We start from the raw sequence: 18,331 nt of genomic DNA, 5'->3' as shown, positions 1-18,331 counted from the left end.
AGGGAATGGGGGATACCAGATACGGGATATGGGGATGGGGGACATGGGAGTGGGATTTATGGGAATGAAGGATATGGGATGGGAGATACGGGGTGTAGGAATAGTGGATAGAGAATATGGGATGTGGAAATGGGGGCTATGGGATACAGCGTGTGGGACACAGGGGAGAGAATGGGTGATATGGAAGGTGGTGATATGGGATAGGGGTATGGGGGTGTGGGAATGGGGAATACAGAGTGCAGGATATGGGGATGGGATGAGGGTGCAGGATACAGGGCACAGCATAGGGTGCAGGATGGGGATGTGGGATGCAGGGTGTGGGATGGGATTGTGGAATAGGGGTGCAGCACGGGGCTGTAAGATTAAGGATGTGAGATGGGGTGCAGGATGAGGATGCAGGGTGGGGCTGTGGATCACCCCAGCCCAGGAGAGAGGCTGGGGAAAAGAGTCCAAACCCAGCATGATGAGCATGGGCCGTGTAAAATCACCCCATCTGGAGCTCTGCTGATCACTATCAGTGGCTCTCGGAATGTCATGTTAGTGTCCAAAACTTTGCAAGTGTCATAATATATGTATGGAAAGGGAAATTGTTTAAACTTCTTAAGCAGCCATGGCCATATATGGGATTGAAATGTAGTTCTGAGCTCAGTAAATAGAAATTTGCCATATCAGATGTAGAAATTGCAGTGTAAGCAGTGTGAAACTGAGGTCTCATCTTGCCTCAAGTGGATGGCAGATCTCTTTCTGGTGGCTTCAGTGTCAGCAAGGATTTCTCCCTTAGAATTCATAATACCTGGTGCAGGGTCAGGGGCCTTAAATCCTTGTGAGAGTCCCTGTCTGTGTGTGAAAGGAAAATAAAAGACCTATTGGATATGGAAGAATCACTGAAAGGAAGGAATAATTTGGAAGAACCCTTCATCACCAAGTTGTTTTGTATTGTTTGGCCTTTAGTGAGAGCTGGTTTATGTTACTAGCTCTCTAATTTAGGCAGTTTAACTACCTGTAGTGGTGCTTGTGAGGGACAGGGAAGCCAGCTTTAAAATTATTTTAATCTGTATGAAGCATCTTTTTATTTTTTAAATAAAGTGTTTCAATAAGTGATTATTGTGTTTAATGATTTAAACATCTCCTGCTGATCTGTAAACCCAAATCGTCCAGATCTGATGTAGCACTCAAGAACTGGGAACCAGAAGTGACTGGAAGCAAACCATAAAACTGAAGAGTGTAAGGGTTTCATTCTGTTTCTTCTCTTTGAGAAACCGAAGGCCCCAGCTCTACACAGATGTAGTCATTAACTTCATTTTATGAACCATAAACAGCCCTGCACAGGCAGCAGCCTCAGCACACAGAGGGTGTTACAGCACTGGGCTAATGGGGTGTCTGCAAAGCACCCCTGATTCCAGCACAGATGCAGGCCTTGCTTGGATTTCAGCTCACACAAGAGGGGTAAGGACAAATCACTGGTTTCTGCCTGAAACCCCTTTATCAGGTAACAATGAATGGTACAGCCAGACGTGCTGTTTCATGTGGAGTATGATTATTTACTGAACCAGTGCACTGATGTTTCACGTGCTCTTTTATGTGTGTCCTGTCATTTGCAGAATGTGTCACCTGCAGTGCCACCTGCACAGCTCCTGGCCATCACTGGTGGTAGCCAGGGCAGGTTTGGTGTGGGCTGGGGGCTGAGCACTGAGCAGTCCCAGTCCACAGCAGACCTGGGCAGAGAAGGATGGAGGTACAGTGTCACCAAGGGAGGTGTCCCTGCACTCATCTCTTACTGGGACCCTGGTTTTAGAGGCAGCCACTGCCCTCCTGGCAGGGCTGGGGAAGGAGCTCTGAACCTACAGAACTCTTCATGGCCAGGAATCAGTTCACAAAGAAGATGCTGTCCCAAAAATACTACCTGACCAGAAATCTAATTACATGTGTGGCTGGATACCGGTTTGTATTTTCAAGCATTGCGTCCCTTGTCTGTGAACTAAAAGTAAAAACAAATAAATAACTATTTAAAATCCTCTATGTAAACAAAGCAAGAAAGGGAGGGGGTCTTTCACAATGTATGCCTTACTGTTTGTGCTGGTTTGGGGCCCTGCACAATAAAAGGATTTGGGGAAGAAGTGTCACAGTTGGGTACATGTGTGACACTCAGGTGTGTGGTACTCAACGGCAGCAGTGGGGGCAGAGGTGGCACATTTGAGGAGCTTATTCTGCTGGCTACTCTGATGGATATAAATGAAATGTATTCAGACAATACTAGTTTGAACGATGGTTTCCTTATGCTTGGGCAGAAATGGAGAACACCCAGTTTGTGAGAGCTGCTGGGGTGTGCAGAGCAGGAAGGAGCTCGAGGGGCAGGGACATAAAGGGGCTGCAGCCTCCACTCAAACCAAACTGCATTCTCTGAACGTGACTCTCAAAGATAATTCCATAGTCTGACTATCTGACGAGGCCAGGTGTTTCCAGAAAATCATTTTTAGAGGGATATGTATTTAACGGCCGCTGATGAAGCTTTACCCAGCCATTAAACACAACTTATTACTCAGGGCTGAGCTATTCCCTCGGCCGGAACGCTCTTTCCCAATTAGCCCGTGATGTCACGTTTTCCACTCTCTTCGTAGCACTTTGTGGATTTCCTGAATATTAAGTGCTGTGAGGAGTGAGCAGGGGCGAGGTGGCCGTGCCTGCCTCCCCTCCCCGGGCCCCGCGGGAAGGGCAGGGCTGCGAGGGAATGTTCCCGCATGGTTCCGGGCTCCCCGCGCTGTCCTGCAGCGGGAACGGGGACGGGCAGAGCCCCGCAGCCTGGCCGGGCTCCGGGTACCCCGAGCTGGGGGAAACGGGGAATTTCACTAGAGCTTTTAAAACGGTGATGTTGAGAAAACAACCAATTGGTTGTGTTTAAAATTCATTGAGAGCTTTGACACAAATTTATGTATATATATTAAAATTGTTATATGTATTATATACTATATATTATATAATATATAGTATATATTATATAGTATATATTATATATATTATATTAGATAGATTATAGATGATGTAGATTATAGATTATATTTTTTAAAAAACCAAACCAATACCCCAGTTTTCCATTTATGTAAGTCCCGCTGCTGCCCCGGTCCCGTCAGCAGATCGGGATGCGACCGGGCGCCGGGAGAGCCGAGATTTCTCTGCAGAGCCGCGCGGTCCCGAACGCTGCGGGAGCAGTGCCTGGGTCCGTGCGCGGGACTCCCGGGCTGCCCCTTGGTACTCACAGTATTTTCCCTTTTGGGAAATTTCCCGAGGGATCCTGGAGGCGAGGAATTTGAGTTTTACTGTTCCCCCCATTACGGTCGTAGGAGTCGGAAGAATTATGGGAATTCAGCAAAACTCTTCTTCCCGTCAAATCGGGGATGAATCAGCGGAGCAAAAGTATTCCCACCCCAGGGAGGATTTTAAATCACTGGGTGAACTTGTTTCGCTTTTCGTAGCATAATTTCACAGGTGGAACTGTCATCCTTGTCTGTGTTACTCAGCCGAAATAGAGACATCAAAATATCTGAAGAGTGAAAGTAAGTGAGAGGAGCATTTAAAAATGCCTTCTGCTTTTATGCAAAACGAAAATCAGAAGAGACTCGTGATGGGATGGATGCATCGATAGTTTCTGAAACTAGTAAAGAACATTTACATAAAAATTATTTTTTAAAAAATTACTCTAGAAACAGTCTGTTCCTAGCAGTCATACCTGGTGCAAGAAAAACAACCAAACAAAACAAAACAACCCAACGGTAAACAAAACAAAATAAAAAAACCCCAAAACAACAGCAGAAAACAGGAATTTTTAAAAGCCTCTCGCTAGATAAGGAGCAATTTTGTAGATAAAGGTGACTCCATTCTGGTTGCTGGCAGGAAAAAAGTGCATAAAATTTGGGGCCTGCAGCTTGTTCATGCAATTAGTCTCTAAAATCCCACGTATCTAGTTGAACTTCCCCTCTAAGACGCTTCTTTTTATAAAAGAGGTTGAATTACTCTACCGCTCAAATCGATGTGAAATAAAAGCACGGGTTTACGTGCTCTGTAAAAGTACAGGAAATTAGACCATCTTCAGGCGCTGTAAAAGTAATAATAATAGTAATAATAATAACAGTAATAATAAAAAATAATTATTGATGCCTTTTCACTACAGTATTTGTTTTGCAACGATTTTAAATTATTGACTGTGAGTGCAACCGGATGGTGAAGTTCACCCTCTCTTTCTTCAGTGCAGCATCGAAATCTTTCAATAGGAGCTTTTCCAGAAATGCAAATTTTTATTTTATTTTTTCGGTGACTTCGGGGGCTGTAGGCCTGCTCTCGGGGAAGATGTGGGATCCGCCGACCGTCCGTGCCCGTTCAGCTGCGGCTGCTCTCCTGAGCAACCTCGGAGCAGATGGATCTTAAGGAATATAAAAACTCAAATTATCAAAATTGATGCCGTATGATGGAAAATTATACCGGGTCCGTACCGCTCTGATACTAACCTGCCCCGGGGTAGGAATGAAAGTGTTATTATTTACAGTTATTCTTGAGCCGTGATTTATTTTAAAGAAGCAAAAATCTCAAGGGAGGTGTGGGTAATTTATTTTACGTGCGCTATTTGTTTATGAGTGCGCTGCTCTCGGGGACGAGGTTGTTTAAACAATGCGATGTGGATTTGCCTGCTCGCTTGAATGTGTCCAAAATTCTACTCAGTTTACTTATAATTATTCTCCTCGTTTCATGGTAATAGCGCCAATGGCCTCTTTGGCCTCGGCCGTAGGAAATCAGCATCTTGGCATGGGAACACCTTGCGATCTCAACAGAGCAGATGCACCCAGGATGGGCGGACGAAAAGCCACGTCAGGAAGCGGGGAGTGTTTCGATTTGGGATTTTTTATTATTTTTGGGGCCCCGTTGCTCTCGCTCCCCGGAGTGCAGGTGTGCACAGGGACACGGCTGCCCCGAGATTCCCGGGAGGAATCCGGGGAAGCGGGGGAGGGACGGAGGCGCCCAGCAGCATCTCGGTGGGCTCCGGTTCCCGTCAGCTCCCGGGCACAGCCCCCGCTCTGTCGCGTGTCACGAACTCGTTGGCGGTGCACACACCAAGCCGATGTCTGAATAAACGACAAGCCGCTAGCAGCGGGGAGCACCCGGGCAGCTAGCGGGGGTTCAGCCCGTTAGTGCTTCACAGAGAGTGGAGGAATTTTAAATTGAAGAAACGTGGAGAAACCAGAACAAATCCTCGCGGAACGGCTCCGTACAAGTCGCAATAACCATATGGAACAGGTTATGTGGGCAGGCAGTGAAGTACAGAGCATAAATTAATTCGTTGTTGTCGCATGCAGGGGTGAGCAGTAGAGAGAAACGGCAGCAGGACTCAAATAGCGCTGACAGGAGCAGCAGGGCGGCCTCGTGTTCTCCACAGTTCTCTGAACGCCTCCGCCTGCCCCTGCCTCAATATTTAATTCAAGTTTCCGGGCCGGGACCCGATGGGCCGGGGGTCCCGGGGCTTCTGGCTGGCTCTGTGGGCCCGCGGCTGCGGGGTCCCCACGGTGTGGCCGGACGGGGGCTCACGAGAAGCGCTGGAGCCCGCACGGCCCGGGGGAGCGGGGGGCCGGGGGAAGCTGGGCGGACACTCGGGCCCCGACGGCAGCCGAGCGCTGGGACTCGTCCCCCGTGGGCTGCGCTCAAGGACTGCAGCCGCGGGTGACTCCCGTGGCCGTCCCGTCTTGCTTGGGGCTTCCGAAACAGAGTCGGGCGTGAACCCGCGGCTGCTTGGCTCTCTCCTGCACATCCCCCGCAGCAGCCGGCAAAACGGCAGAACCCCCTTTTGGGGTCCAAAATCGTAAAGAAGGCAGCCGAGCTTCCCTTGCCAGGGGATGGGCCCCAGTCCCGCGGGCCGGGCTGAGCCCGAGGGTGTCTCCAGCGAACACCGAGGCGCGGTCACGCGTGGGTAGATCCCGCAGTGGGCAGGGGCCGAACGCAGCTGAACCGGCCCCACGCCGTGGGACTCCCGACCGGGGATGCACCGAAACCATCCCCCCGCAATCCATTAGCGCCGACATTTTCGGAAGGGATTTGGGTTATGGGGTCCCGCGCACGAGTTGGGCTCAAAGCACGTCGGTAACGAGCAGGGGCGGCCCGTGTGTCTCTGCTGTTGTGCGTGACACAGGCTAAAGGGAATAGAATGAATCACTTCGTACTGAGCAAAATTTCCGTATAAACGATCTAAAAGTCCAGGGAAAGGCTCCGCTTCGTGCTGTGTTTCGTTCCCTGACCGGCTCCTTTTAGATATTTACACGGCTTTGGCCGAGGCCAGGAGGGATCCCGGAGCTGAGGCCATCGGGCCTGGGCCCCTCCGGGGGCAGCCGCGGCCGGCAGCGCGGTCCCCGCCTGCCCTGGGGCTGCCCGGGCTCCTCCGGGCCCCGTCCCGCAGCGGGGCTGCCCTGAGGGCTCCGAGCTGCGGGGCAGGGCCGTGCGGGCCGGGCCGGGATCCCCCGAGGCCCCGTGAGGCTCCGTGTCTGCCTCCATCAGCCCCAGAGCTGCGGTTACCCCATCGGGGGAAGGGGATGGGAAGGGGGACGAAGACTGGGACAGGAAGGGGAAAGACACGGAAAATTGTTGTGGGGACGGGAACGGGGACAGCGATGAGTGTGGCAACAGGGACGGGGATGGGGACTGGAGCCAGGGACAGCGACAGAGATGTTGAATGGTGACAAGGATTAGGCCGGGACCGGGGCCGGGGCTGCGCTTCGAAGGGCCTGCAGTTGTTCGGGTGTCTGCTGTCCCGCAGCGAGCAGAACGGGTAATTTGCTTTATATGGCGGGGGATCAAATGCTGGGCTGTAACCCCCGCTCCAGGTACTCGCACGCCCCGGCCCCTTCCTTCCTCCGCGGCCCCTCCCGCGCCCTCCCCCGCCGCGCTGACGGCCCCGCCGGGGCCGGCCGTATAATAGGCCGCCGCCGCGGTCCCGGGGCGGAGAGATAGACGCTGCCCGGTGCCGCGTCCCGTGTGCAGGCGGCGGGGACGGCTCCGGGCCGCCGCGCAGGGCCAGGGGAGGGGGCGGCGGGGCCATGGGCAGAGCCCCCGTTGCCCGGCTGCCGGCCGGGAGGCTGCGCTAGGGCGGCCCCGGCGGCCGGGGACCCCCCCGTGCCCCGGGGGCGGCGAGGATGCAGCACCCGCTGGAATTGGGCGCCGCGCGCTACTTCCCGGCCGAAGCCTTCCCCGACCACCGCTCCCACCGCTACCGCAGCTTCATGATCGAGGAGATCCTCACCGATCCCCCGGACGCCAAGGGAGCCGCGCCGGCCGGGGAGCTGCTCAAGTTTGGGGTGCAGGCGCTGCTCTCCGCCCGGCCCTACCACAACCACCTCGGTACGTCCCGGGGGCTCCCCGCGGCTGGGGGGCGGCTGGGGGCGGCAGGCGGGGAGGCATCGCCCGCCGATGGTCTCCAGCGCCTTTGGGAGCCGGGCTCCTTGGAGAAAGACTTAGGAATTCTGCCTACGAAAATTGCTGCGGGGCTTTCCCGGCCGTCCTATCTCCGCCGGCTCCCGCCGTGCCGCGGGCGCTCCGGCCGGGAGCAGCCCAGTGTCTGGGGCCTAAAACCGAAAAGAAAGCGGCTTTGCGGCTCCAGCCGCCCGTGCACGGAATGGCCTTTGGATTCAGGGAAGAAGGTTGTTGTCAATAGCTTTGTTTTGGGTTTTTTTCTTCGTGTTTTCGGATGAGGTGAGCTGGAGCCAAGCAGCAGCATCTGTGCGCGGCTGCGAGGGGCGTCAAGAGGCCCGCGACCACAGATTTAGCTGGAAACCCGACTTATGTGTAAACATAAAAATATATAATATACAGGGATATTATATATAGTATATAAATACATGCTATGTTTATATAATAATATAGAAGATGGAAGACATAACATTATTGTCCATTTTATAATATATGTTTGGGGTTTTTTTTTTTTTATAAACGGGTGCCAGCATTCTCGGTCCAGTCGGATATAACATCCAGAACAAATGCAGTTTATTAACATATTCAAATAGGCTTTTTTTTTTTTTTTTAATTGGTATTGCTTTTATTGCTATTGTTTGGGAGAGTTTTTGTGCTTTTTTTCTTTTTTTTTTCGCATTTGCGTTTTGTTTTTTATGATTTTCTTTTTGTTTCTTTTTTTTCTTTTTTTTTTTTTTTAACGCTAGTATTTAATGTATTTTGAAAGCTATTACTTAATATACTTTAAAGGCCAATACTTAAACGTGTGATAGCGAAAGCTTTCACTTCCTAAACCATCTTCAGCTGCGGACCCGTAGCTCTTCATCCATTGACCTGAACAGAAAAGAAGTATCCCAATTTAATTTTCTGTAAGTAAGGGAAAAAGAGAAAAGCGTCATTGTCCCTGAACAAGGGAGCAATGTGTTAGAACATCTAGAAATTAGTGTTATTTTCAAGATTAACTATTCAGAACTACTCAGAATAGCGGATCCGATCAAAGGCTCTTCACACCCCTCACGGCTGAGTTCCGCAGGGACAGGGGGAGCAGGATCGGGCCCTGTCGGGAGGGAGGCAATTTCAGGCAGACCGAGGAGAAGAGCCCCCAGAGACCCCCCTAAAGTCCTTCCCCCAGCGCCGAGGTCGCTCCTGTGTCGCTGGCGGCGAGGCCGGGCCAAGCAGGACCGCAGCCCCCAGCCCACCCAGCGGAGCGGGGGCGCCGGGAAGGACCCAGCCGGGCCGGACGGGGCCGCGCTGGGTCGGGGAGAGGTGAATCGAGCCGGCCGAGCCCCGGCCCTGGCCCGCGGGAGCAGCATCCTCGGCGATGGCTCCTTGTTCTCTCCCCGGGCACCTCTTCGGAGGCTGCGCTTCATGGAGTGGGATAGAAATTATTACCAGGTCGAAAATGTCCTGAAAACTCCTAGGAAGGGAGTCCTGGGACCATGCCCACCCCCTCTCCGGTCGCCGAGTTCAGCCAAGCCAGGCAGCTGTTGGGTGACACCGAAGGGAACGCTTTTGGATTGGTTTGAATTATTTTCACTTGTAACTCCGTGATTACTATGTGCTGGTTGAAGGGTAAAACGTGTTCCTGCGCTGCGGCGGTGGCGAAAGCGGGGGGCTCAGGACCTGCGGTGTGCCAGGAGCGGAGGAGAAGGGGCCAGGGCTCCTCGCAGGAGCTGCTCCCCGGGCAGCCGAGGCACCCTGCAGCCCCGAGGGTCCCTGCGCGCTGCCCGCCGCTCACCGCCGCTCTCTCCCTCCCGCAGCGGTGCTGAAGGCGGAGCCGGCCGCCGTGTTTAAGTTCCCGGTGGCTCCCCTGGGCTGCGCGGGGCTGGGCTCGGCGCTGCTGGCCGCCGGCTCGGGGCTGCAGGGCGGCTCCGCCTCGCCGCATCTCCCGCTGGAGCTGCACCTCCGCGGGAAGCTGGAACCGGGCCCCCCGGAGCCAGGCAAGGCCAAGAAGGGCCGCCGCAGCCGCACCGTCTTCACCGAGCTGCAGCTCATGGGGCTGGAGAAGCGTTTCGAGAAGCAGAAATATCTCTCCACACCCGACAGGTAGGCCACGGCCGACCTCGGACCCGGGGCGCGACCCGGGGCTCATTTTGCTTGAGAAAGTCGGGATGCTGCTCCGAGACGAAAGTTGCAGGCCTGACCTCCTCTCTCTCTCGCCCGCAGAATAGACCTGGCCGAATCGCTGGGGCTCAGCCAGCTCCAGGTGAAAACCTGGTACCAGAACAGGCGCATGAAATGGAAGAAAATAGTAAGTGCCCCTTATTAATAGTCCTCCCCTTGGGTGCGCCGCGTCCGCGTTCGATGGGGCATCGAGCCCTGTCCTGCGGCTGCGTCTTTCTGCATACCGGCCCTGGGATATTTAATGATAACATTAAGGATAATTGTAATACTAATGATGACAATGAAGACGATAATAATGTGCACCTGGTCTTTAACACCGTGTCCCTGGTCCAGCATCTCCTGGCCCCCGTCCGAACCCCTTCCCGGTCCTGTCCGAGCCCTGCCGTTGTGCCGCTCGGCCGCTGGGGCTGCGGGCGGCGGGCGCAGCCCGACAGGACCCGCACCGACAGCTCCGCTCCGGGGACGGGAGAGAGAGGGGCTACTGCGCCCCGGGCTGACGGCAGCTCGGTTTTACTGGGGTAAAACCCTCCCCGCCCCCTCCCCGCCTCGCAGGTGTTGCAGGGGGGCGGCCTGGAGTCCCCCACCAAGCCCAAGGGTCGCCCGAAGAAGAACTCGATCCCCAGCAGCGAGCAGCTCTCGGAGCAGGAGCGCGCCCGGGACGCCGAGAAGCCGCCCGAGAGCCTGGGCTCGCCGGCCGAGGTCAGCCAGGAGGAGTGAGGGGAGCCCTCGACGCCGCCGCCCCCCGGCCTGGCCGGGCCGGCCCGAGAGGATGGAGGGCAGCTCGGACAGTGGCTGCGGCCGCCTTCGGCCTCGGACATTTGGACGCTTTGACCCACACCCCGCCGCCCCTGTCTGCGCCCGCGGGCGCTGCGCTGCGCCACGGCCGCTGTGCGACGGCCCGAGGGGGCCGGAGGACACTGGATTTCACCTTCCACATCTATTCGCTGTCTAAAACCCTGTGGTGCCCCTAGTTATTCGAAAACTGCATTTTATGATCAGTTTTATTAATGCGAAGATATTTACTTTATTTCAATAAAGTATTTTATGAACTATTGCTCTGAACAATGTAATGCTTTGGGGTTGATTTAAAAAAAAAAATTGTTATTTTTTTCCCCCACGGAGGCAGATCAGAGATTCGAAACCAAGCTCCAGGCAGGTCTACAGAGAAAGTGCAAAGCGCAGTGGTACCGGCAAGATTCTGCCATCTTTTTCCGTGACGATTCGCTGCCTGTGGCTGGGAGAGGCTAGACCCTCGGTCAGATTCGGATCTTTCGGATTTTAAAGATACATTAGTTGCTGACAAAAGGTTAACTTCCGCACTGCTCATCCTGAATTATACTTTCTAAAAATGCTGCTCCTGAGCTGCTACGATGTAGCATGACGTTCTGGAGCTTTGTTGTTCGGGAGGGGTTTTTTAAATTTTATTTTATTTTTTCACTTGCTTTCCCCGAGTCTGTTCTCCACTTTTTCCCTTGGGATGTTAAATTACAGAGCATCCACGGAGACATGTAATTACTGTTATTGTGCTAAGAAAACAAAACAAAAAAAAAACAAAAAAAAAAAAACCTACTAAAAGCAGCAGTGCAGGGAAGGACGAGAGGCGGAGAGCCCCGGGCTGAGCCGCTTGCTGTAGGGGTGCCTCCCAATTAACGGCGGTAATTAGCGCCCGGGGCTCGCGGTGCTTCCCTGCCCCGGCGGGGTGCTCTCAGGGCCGGCCGGACGCCCCATCCCGGGGCAGCGGGTCCGGGGAGAGCGGAGCACAGCGACAACTTCAAGGGGCTTCAACCCCACAGAGCCCCAAGGCGCCGCCGGCAGCCCTGGAGGTGAATCTGTGCCCAGTTTTCCTCCCTTGTCTCTCCACGGCTCCGGCCCCGCTGACTACCACGACACGGCTCGGGAGCTGCCCCAGATCCATCCCGGGTAAAATCAGCCCCCAGGATGAGCGGTGGAGAACATGGCCAGCGGTGGGTAAACAGGAAACAACCTCGTATATTTATACTGAAATGACTGAGATATTTAACCAAGCAATTGCTTGGAAGTGTTTTATTCAACCCGAGGATGAAGATGGGTGCTGGGAAGAGGGAAGGTGGCGGCGGGGCTGGCAGAGCCGGGGGCTTGCGGGACCTTTCGGCGCTGTCAGGACACGCTGGGCGTGTGGCACTGTCACTTCCTTGTCACCTCCGGCTGTTGTTTCTGGTGTTTTCAGTGCGGTGAGAACACCGCACTCGGGGCTAGCGCCTTCACGAGTGAATGTTAATATTGTCTTTTCACAGCTGAGTAAGTGACGGAAAAATTATTATATTTTCCCCGATCATAAGGTGATGGGTTTTTTTTTTCCAGCACACGAAGAATAAAATAGAGTTAAGTTTTTCTGTTTCGTTTTTTTCCCTCCTAGACAGCCGAGAGATGGTTCGGGATGTTCTGGTCAAGCCGCGTTTCTGCCAAGCCGGGTCCGAGATGGTCCGGTGCTGCCGGGGGTCCCGGGTGCGCGCACGGCTCCCGCGGCTCCGCGCAGGACACAGGGGTAAATTATTTTCTTCTTGTGCCGCGGCAGAGAAATCTCCTCGAGGGCTCGGGCAAACCTCCTCTCGCCCTGGCAGACGCTCGAGAGCCCGGGGGGGACAGCAGCCCAGCGGCGGGCACGGAGCGGGGCGGGTGTGCTGCGGGGGAACCGCGGCACCTCCGGCTCACGGGCCCCCGCCGAGCCGCCCGCCCAGCGGCGCTTTGCTCAGGACGCTAATCACCAATTTCTGCTTCGGAAGCAGCCGCTTACAGCCCCGAGAGGGTGTGAGCCGAGCTGAGGAGCCTTCCCGCATCCTCGGCGGTGCTGGCGAAACCCAGGGTCCTCTCGGGCACGGAATAAGCCAGTTGGAATTATCGGACAATGTACCCGACTAATGGGTTGTTTTTATTGGTTGGTTTGGTTTGCGGTTTTTTTGCATGTGCACGTATACATTCACTAACATACATATATTTAGAATATTTTTAAGGCCTTTATGTATTGCTTTGTGTCAAAATTTAATTTCCCACAGCTTCTCCAGGTCGGCTGCCTGCTGGGCTGGCCAAGTGACAGCAGCTGGGAGCCAGGAGCAGAAGGGTCCCAGTGAGGTGCACTCAATGGATGGGGGTCCCTGCCCACGGTACCCGTGGAATTAGATAATCTCTAATGTTCCCTCCAGCCCAAACCATTCTGAGATTCTCTGATTCTGTTTGAAAAGCGAGGGTAAGTGCCACCAGCCGTCAGTGACAGCCTTTCCAAATGTGTTTGATAACATTTAAAGCAGGTCTGGGGGCTCCCCTTGACCAGCATCGATAAACCTTGCTGGCCGACGAGTGACTACAAGGAAATCACAGCAGGCCTCCCCCGCACACACGTTTAGTGCTGATGGACAATTTCGGGCAGTGTAGCATCATCGTTCACCTTCTAATGACCTTTTGAACTGTGATGAGCCCGTGTGGGGCTGCTGGGCTGCGATGGGCGATACCCACGTCTGCCACACTTGGGCAGCAGGGCTGGGGCAGCCCAGGCACTCGGAGATTCCCCAGTAATCCCGGCGAAAATCTGGATGACTTCGTTCCGTGCTGCAACTTCTCTGCTCTGCCTGCGGGAATGATCTCACTCTGCAACACCCCAAAGCTGCTGGAAACCTGCTCCCCCACGCCGAGGGTGGCTTGCCAGTCCTGTGTAACTCCTTTACTGTGGCCAGTAAAGGATATTTGTAGTTAATATACTTGATGGTTATTCTCCTTCTGGGTGTAAATAAGCTATATTGCCATGCACATTCATTCTGGCAGAAATGCATCCACACTGGGGAATGTCACATTTTAATTACACCTGTATAGGTAAAACAGCATGTGTTTTCTTTGCAAACAAAGTAGAAGGGTGTAGATTGAAGGCTGGAAAAGTGAGTCCTTCCATGTTTGACTGTTACTCGGGTCACAGGTAATCAGCACATGTTTTAATGTTTTTTTTTTAACAAAAATCCATTTAAGGTGAGTTTCCAATTCAAACATCCTAAATTCCGTTTTTATGAAGCATCTCAAAGAAACCTGAGAAAGGTTCTGCTTTTTCATCAATGTCAATTTAAATATAACTCCATGGAGCCAGGGGATTTGAAGATTAATGTCATGGGGTTAATTCAGAGGCAGTGTTTGCTCTGCCAGGACCAGACCAGATCTCAGGACAGGGCTGTGAGGGGCTGCCCTGCTGCTGGGGGGCAGTGGCCTTGCCTGGACTCTCTGCTCCACACCTCCAGGCAAGGGGAGGTCTGCTTTGCCCTTCTGGAATAAAAAAAATAATAATAGAGCAATGCTTTGTGGGCACTTCTCACAAAAAAACCCCAAATGCACAGACTTGATGCTTCCTTTTCCCCTCCAGAGTGTGGGAAATGCTGGTGGAGTGGGGAGGTGGATGGGGGAGTTCAGTTGGGTGGGGAGGGTTTGATGGGAAATGGAGGGAGATGTGGAAGGATTCAAGAGGAAATACAGGGGGCTGGGGGCTGTGTGGGGATGATGGAGGAGTAGGGATGCAAGGGTATGTGGAGGGGTGCCATTGAGGGATGTGGGGGGCATGCAGGAATGTGTGGAGGGAGATGTGGGGCTGGGGATGAGGAGGCTGGAGGGGATGCAGGGAGGATGGGAGGGTGGAAAGGGAAATATGGGGGCTGGAGGGGCTGGAGAGAACATGGAGCAGGATGTGGGAGGATGCAAGAACATGTGTGAGGCTGTGGGGTGGGGGGGAATATCAAGGGATATTGTGGGGTACAAGAGAGGGGGTGCAGAGAGATTTTGTGAGGCATGAAGAGGAGGCACAGGGATGCAGGAACCTGCACCCCCAGGTGCTGATAAAAGACATCACCTGGCACCACGTGTGAGTGCTGAGCTGAGGCTGGGGTGGGTTAGGCCTTCTTGGATTTGGGGAGAAAAATTATCATCTATCTGGGACTTTTCCTCACCATTTTAGTCCAAAAGGAACCGAATGCAAGGGTTGATAAAACCTACCGAGTTCAGTCAAATTCTCTAAAGTGTATTAACTAACATGTGATGTCCTGTTATTAGATGTTTGTCTTAAGCCTAATGTTGGGTTGAGGTCATTACACACACATTAAATTTGGTTGTTTCAGCTGAGTTGTAGAGTAGATAAAATCTAAATGCTAAACTCCCAGTTCCCTGAGATTTGGCCCAGCAATGTGTAAATAAAGCTCTGGGCAAGTTTGCATTATCCACGCTAACACAGCTCTCCGTGCTGTTATGTCTGCTTGGCTGAACTTTGCCATGAAATCTGTAGGAAAAGTGCCAGAAGGAAAGCTTGGGGACAGGGATGGTTACCTTTAATGAGGCTGGTGCTGACACTGGGTCAGCAGGCAGCAGTTTTCACGGCAGACTTTAAAACTGCACCTCCTTACCACACAGCTCTGTGTGGATGGAACAGCCCCAGCTGGGTATGGACTCATCCATTTCCAAACACAGTCCACTAAAACATGGTTATGTACAACATGGGCTCTTCCTCCCCAGGATCCCCAAATCCATTGTTTATACTGCACCTATATTAACAAACCACAGCATGAGCTCGTGGTGTTTTCAGAATGTGTTTCTTTTCAGCATGGGAATGTGGGAACTTTCTGAAATGGAAATGGTGCATAAGGCCAAGGAGTAAGTTTTATTTTTATTTTAAGAGTGGGTTTTATTTGAAGGAAGAGTGCCACTGGAGGAGGAAACCCCTGGGTTATGTTGAAGAGCTCACCACAGAGTTCAAGCACCACAGCCCTGCTCATTCACACTCAGCCCCTCAGGTGTGACCTGCAGTGGAAATGACACAAACCCCATCAACTCATGGTGATTGTTCCCAGGCTGATGTTCCATGACTGGAGACAGCAAACTAGGGTAAACAGCCCAGAGCAGGACAGGCAATTGCGCAGGAGAAAACTGCATGTCCTGGGAACTGTAACATCTGTCTGGAGACACAGGATTGCAATCACTGGGAGAGAAGAGCCTCAAACACTACACTGGGCTATTTTACACAAGTTGCAGCCATTTTACATGCATTAGATTAATTTCTTTTGAATTATCCTCTCCAGCTTTTACTTTGTGAAGAATGACTATTCTCTCAGAGAAGAGTTCGAGTAAAAATCTACATATGGCAGGAGATGTCAGCAAAGCACAAGTCTGGCTTTGGCTGGCAAGGAAGTTGCTCCCAAAATGCACCTTTTTTCACTACAGTGAACTCTCCAGGGGAGAAGCTGGCTGCTTATTTTCAGCTAACAGGCTTTTTCCTTCTCTGTGGCTTGACAAGGTCTTAGAGACATCCCACACTGTTATTGCTGCTAGAAACACTAAGGTATTTACTGAAGTTTAAACACAAGGAATACAAATACCAAATATTTTTAAATTATATTCTCTCCTAATTTTATAATTTGCTGAAATATGGAAGTGAATAACATCTTGTCTGAGTCAAAATAACCTTTAGTAGATGTTTGAAGATTGTGTCTTGTCCTCTTCTCCTTTTTGTGAAAGTGAGAGCTGTGTTTCTGAATATTCCCATTTATTAAACAGAAATTCTCACAGGGCCTGTTCAGACTGTGCAAAATGCTGGATATCTGTGCCAGTCCTTGCAGATGCTTAGAGCCTCCTCTCATTACAGCTCTTTGAGGCTTAATGCAGCCACAGGTAAGGTTTAAAGGGTCCCACAGGACTTTTTTTTGAATTCTGTGGTGTGCTGTGAACTTTCCTTGTTAATGAGTGTGTAAATATTTCATATTCAGATTTTGCACTGTTAATTTTAGAAGTCACAGAGTGCTGCTTGTTTCCTGGCATGTCTCACTAGGCAAGTGTTGGTGTACAGACCTTGGTGTAAAACAGAACACAGCACGTTGAGCTCAGTGGTTGTTTGAAATTAAGATTCCTTATTCACCAGTATTTGTACCAGTAAAGTACAAGTATTCAAATATTTGCAGAAAGTGCTTGTGAAGCAGCTGTAAATATGGCTGAATTTGCTTCTGAATTTCAATGAATATTTGCAGATTTTGGGCTAAGCTGTGGTGCATGTAATGCTGCAAGGTTTGTAGGTTGCAAAGCTTGGCAAGGATGTTGGACAACGTGCTCCAGAGGCTGGAATGGCACCTGGCAGCTGCCTGGATATACAGAATTTCCAGTTGGTTTGCTCCTCTTGCTGCACCAGGAAATATCTGAATGGCAAAACTTCCAGAAATTTCTGTTATGATCTCTTGCCTGTCTCCCTAATGCTGTTGATCTCCTTTTTTCTTTTATGAAGGAATTTATAAAAACACCCTGACAGACCTTCCTATGACCATATTAAGATGTGATCTGTTGGATGTGGAAAAAAATAGCAAGAAGAAGTATTTCTTTATATCTAAATTTTAAAATTCTCTATGGTCCCTCACAGTGCCTTCTCCTAGATGACACAAAGTCCAGAGGAGATGTTGTTCTAGAATTTAGAATAGTTATGTTTGGGTTGGATAAGAAAATACTGCCTTTATAATCAGGGAGCTCAGAACTGGCAGTGCCCAAAACTGGGTGGACTGTGGTGTATACATTTGAGTTTTCTGCCCTATTAACATTAAAAACCCCACCGTGTTTTCTTAGGCTTGGACAGATGCACTCTATAAAAATCCTCTTTTTCGACCTTACATTTACAGATCTCACAATTTCCAGGTGTGTTTTTCCTGATGATATTTTTGCTGTTGGTATTCATGTTCAGTGTGTTCTTAGTGTCCACAAATTCTCCCCAGTGCACATTCTGTTCCTGCATTTAGTGCAGGTGAAAGCCTCAAGGCCAAGCACAATTTCCAGGATCAGAGATTTTATAAATAGAGCTTCTGTACCTGGGAGGTACAACTTCTCCCAGGGATGAACTGAATCCTGAATCATTCTATGAAGTGCTTTTATAAAGAGACAAGGGCTGGAGGTAATGGTTGCTCTAGAGAATACAGGTGTCATCCTGTTCTTTTCTAATAATAAGGGTTCCCTGCACTGTCCAGGTTCTGGAGCTGGGCCTGGTACAAATTGGTTCATTATGTTTGGATCCCTCATGTTTCTGTTTCAGTGCAACCCTTAAGATTTGGCCTATGATGAGGAACCACTTCAACAGTTAGAGGATGAGTAATGAGACAGCTCTGGAGATTTTACAGTCTGGGTTACACTCCCTTTCTTCACTTCAATCCTGTACATCCCATCACTTGTGGCTCAAGTATTTCCAGAGGCACACGTGGACATATGTAGCAGGCAATCCTTGTGTTTGTCATTTTCAGCCAAGTTGTCCTTGGCCAGGTGCCAGATTGTCTGGGAACAAGTTCTGTTGTATGTGCAATGCACCAAGAGATATTTCCCATTGTTTGCTTTGCTAATTACCACCTGCTAATTCCACTTGTTGCACTTAGCCCAAGTGTTGCCACAAGGATAACACCCTCTTCTCCTTTTTTCCCATGCAAATCTCTGTTTTATGGAGCTCTGCCATCATTCCCTCAATGTTTTCCTGCCTGCAGGTGGTACCCACTGGGCTGTGCTGAGGTTCACTCCACTCTTTGGTCTAAAACATTATGAGTTTAATTTCTCACCAAAGAGTATCAATGACTTGCCTGTCCATGGCAGGGGGTTGGACCAAGATGGTTTTTAGTGTCCCTCCCAACCCAAACCATCCAGTGATTCTGTGATTCCTTGCAGGCATGTGCAGTGGTTTTGGAACCAGGCTCTACCACTTTCCTTTCTGCCT

The 18,331-nt window shown here is 51.4% G+C and overlaps 2 protein-coding genes across 2 annotated transcripts in view; one reads left to right on the top strand and one right to left on the bottom strand.

Annotated features, from left to right (window-relative positions):
* WNT7A (Wnt family member 7A) overlaps window positions 1-18,331 on the bottom strand; it is a 204,354-nt gene that overhangs the window by 154,034 nt on the left and 31,989 nt on the right. The gene's annotated exons all lie outside the window — the stretch shown is intronic.
* Window positions 6,986-10,446, top strand: BARX1 (BARX homeobox 1). Its single transcript, XM_079317481.1, has 4 exons — window positions 6,986-7,371; window positions 9,240-9,525; window positions 9,646-9,730; window positions 10,156-10,446. Exons 1-4 carry the CDS (start codon window positions 7,167-7,169, stop codon window positions 10,318-10,320), a joined length of 741 nt encoding a protein of 246 aa, XP_079173607.1. The 5' UTR covers window positions 6,986-7,166; the 3' UTR covers window positions 10,321-10,446.

This window comes from Erithacus rubecula (genome assembly GCF_903797595.1).
Source record: "Erithacus rubecula genome assembly, chromosome: 13".
Classification (NCBI taxonomy): domain Eukaryota; kingdom Metazoa; phylum Chordata; class Aves; order Passeriformes; family Muscicapidae; genus Erithacus; species Erithacus rubecula.
Note: the sequence above shows the minus strand (reverse complement) of the source record. Positions and strands in the feature narration are given on the sequence as shown.

Bases quoted from the DNA above. Each gene is read 5' to 3' on its own strand.
- BARX1 (XM_079317481.1), top strand. From the start codon at position 7,167: ATGCAGCACCCGCTGGAATTGGGCGCCGCGCGCTACTTCCCGGCCGAA. The intron at 9,526-9,645 runs GTAGGCCACGGC...TCTCGCCCGCAG, and splicing joins TATCTCTCCACACCCGACAG to AATAGACCTGGCCGAATCGC. The intron at 9,731-10,155 runs GTAAGTGCCCCT...CCCGCCTCGCAG, and splicing joins GCATGAAATGGAAGAAAATA to GTGTTGCAGGGGGGCGGCCT.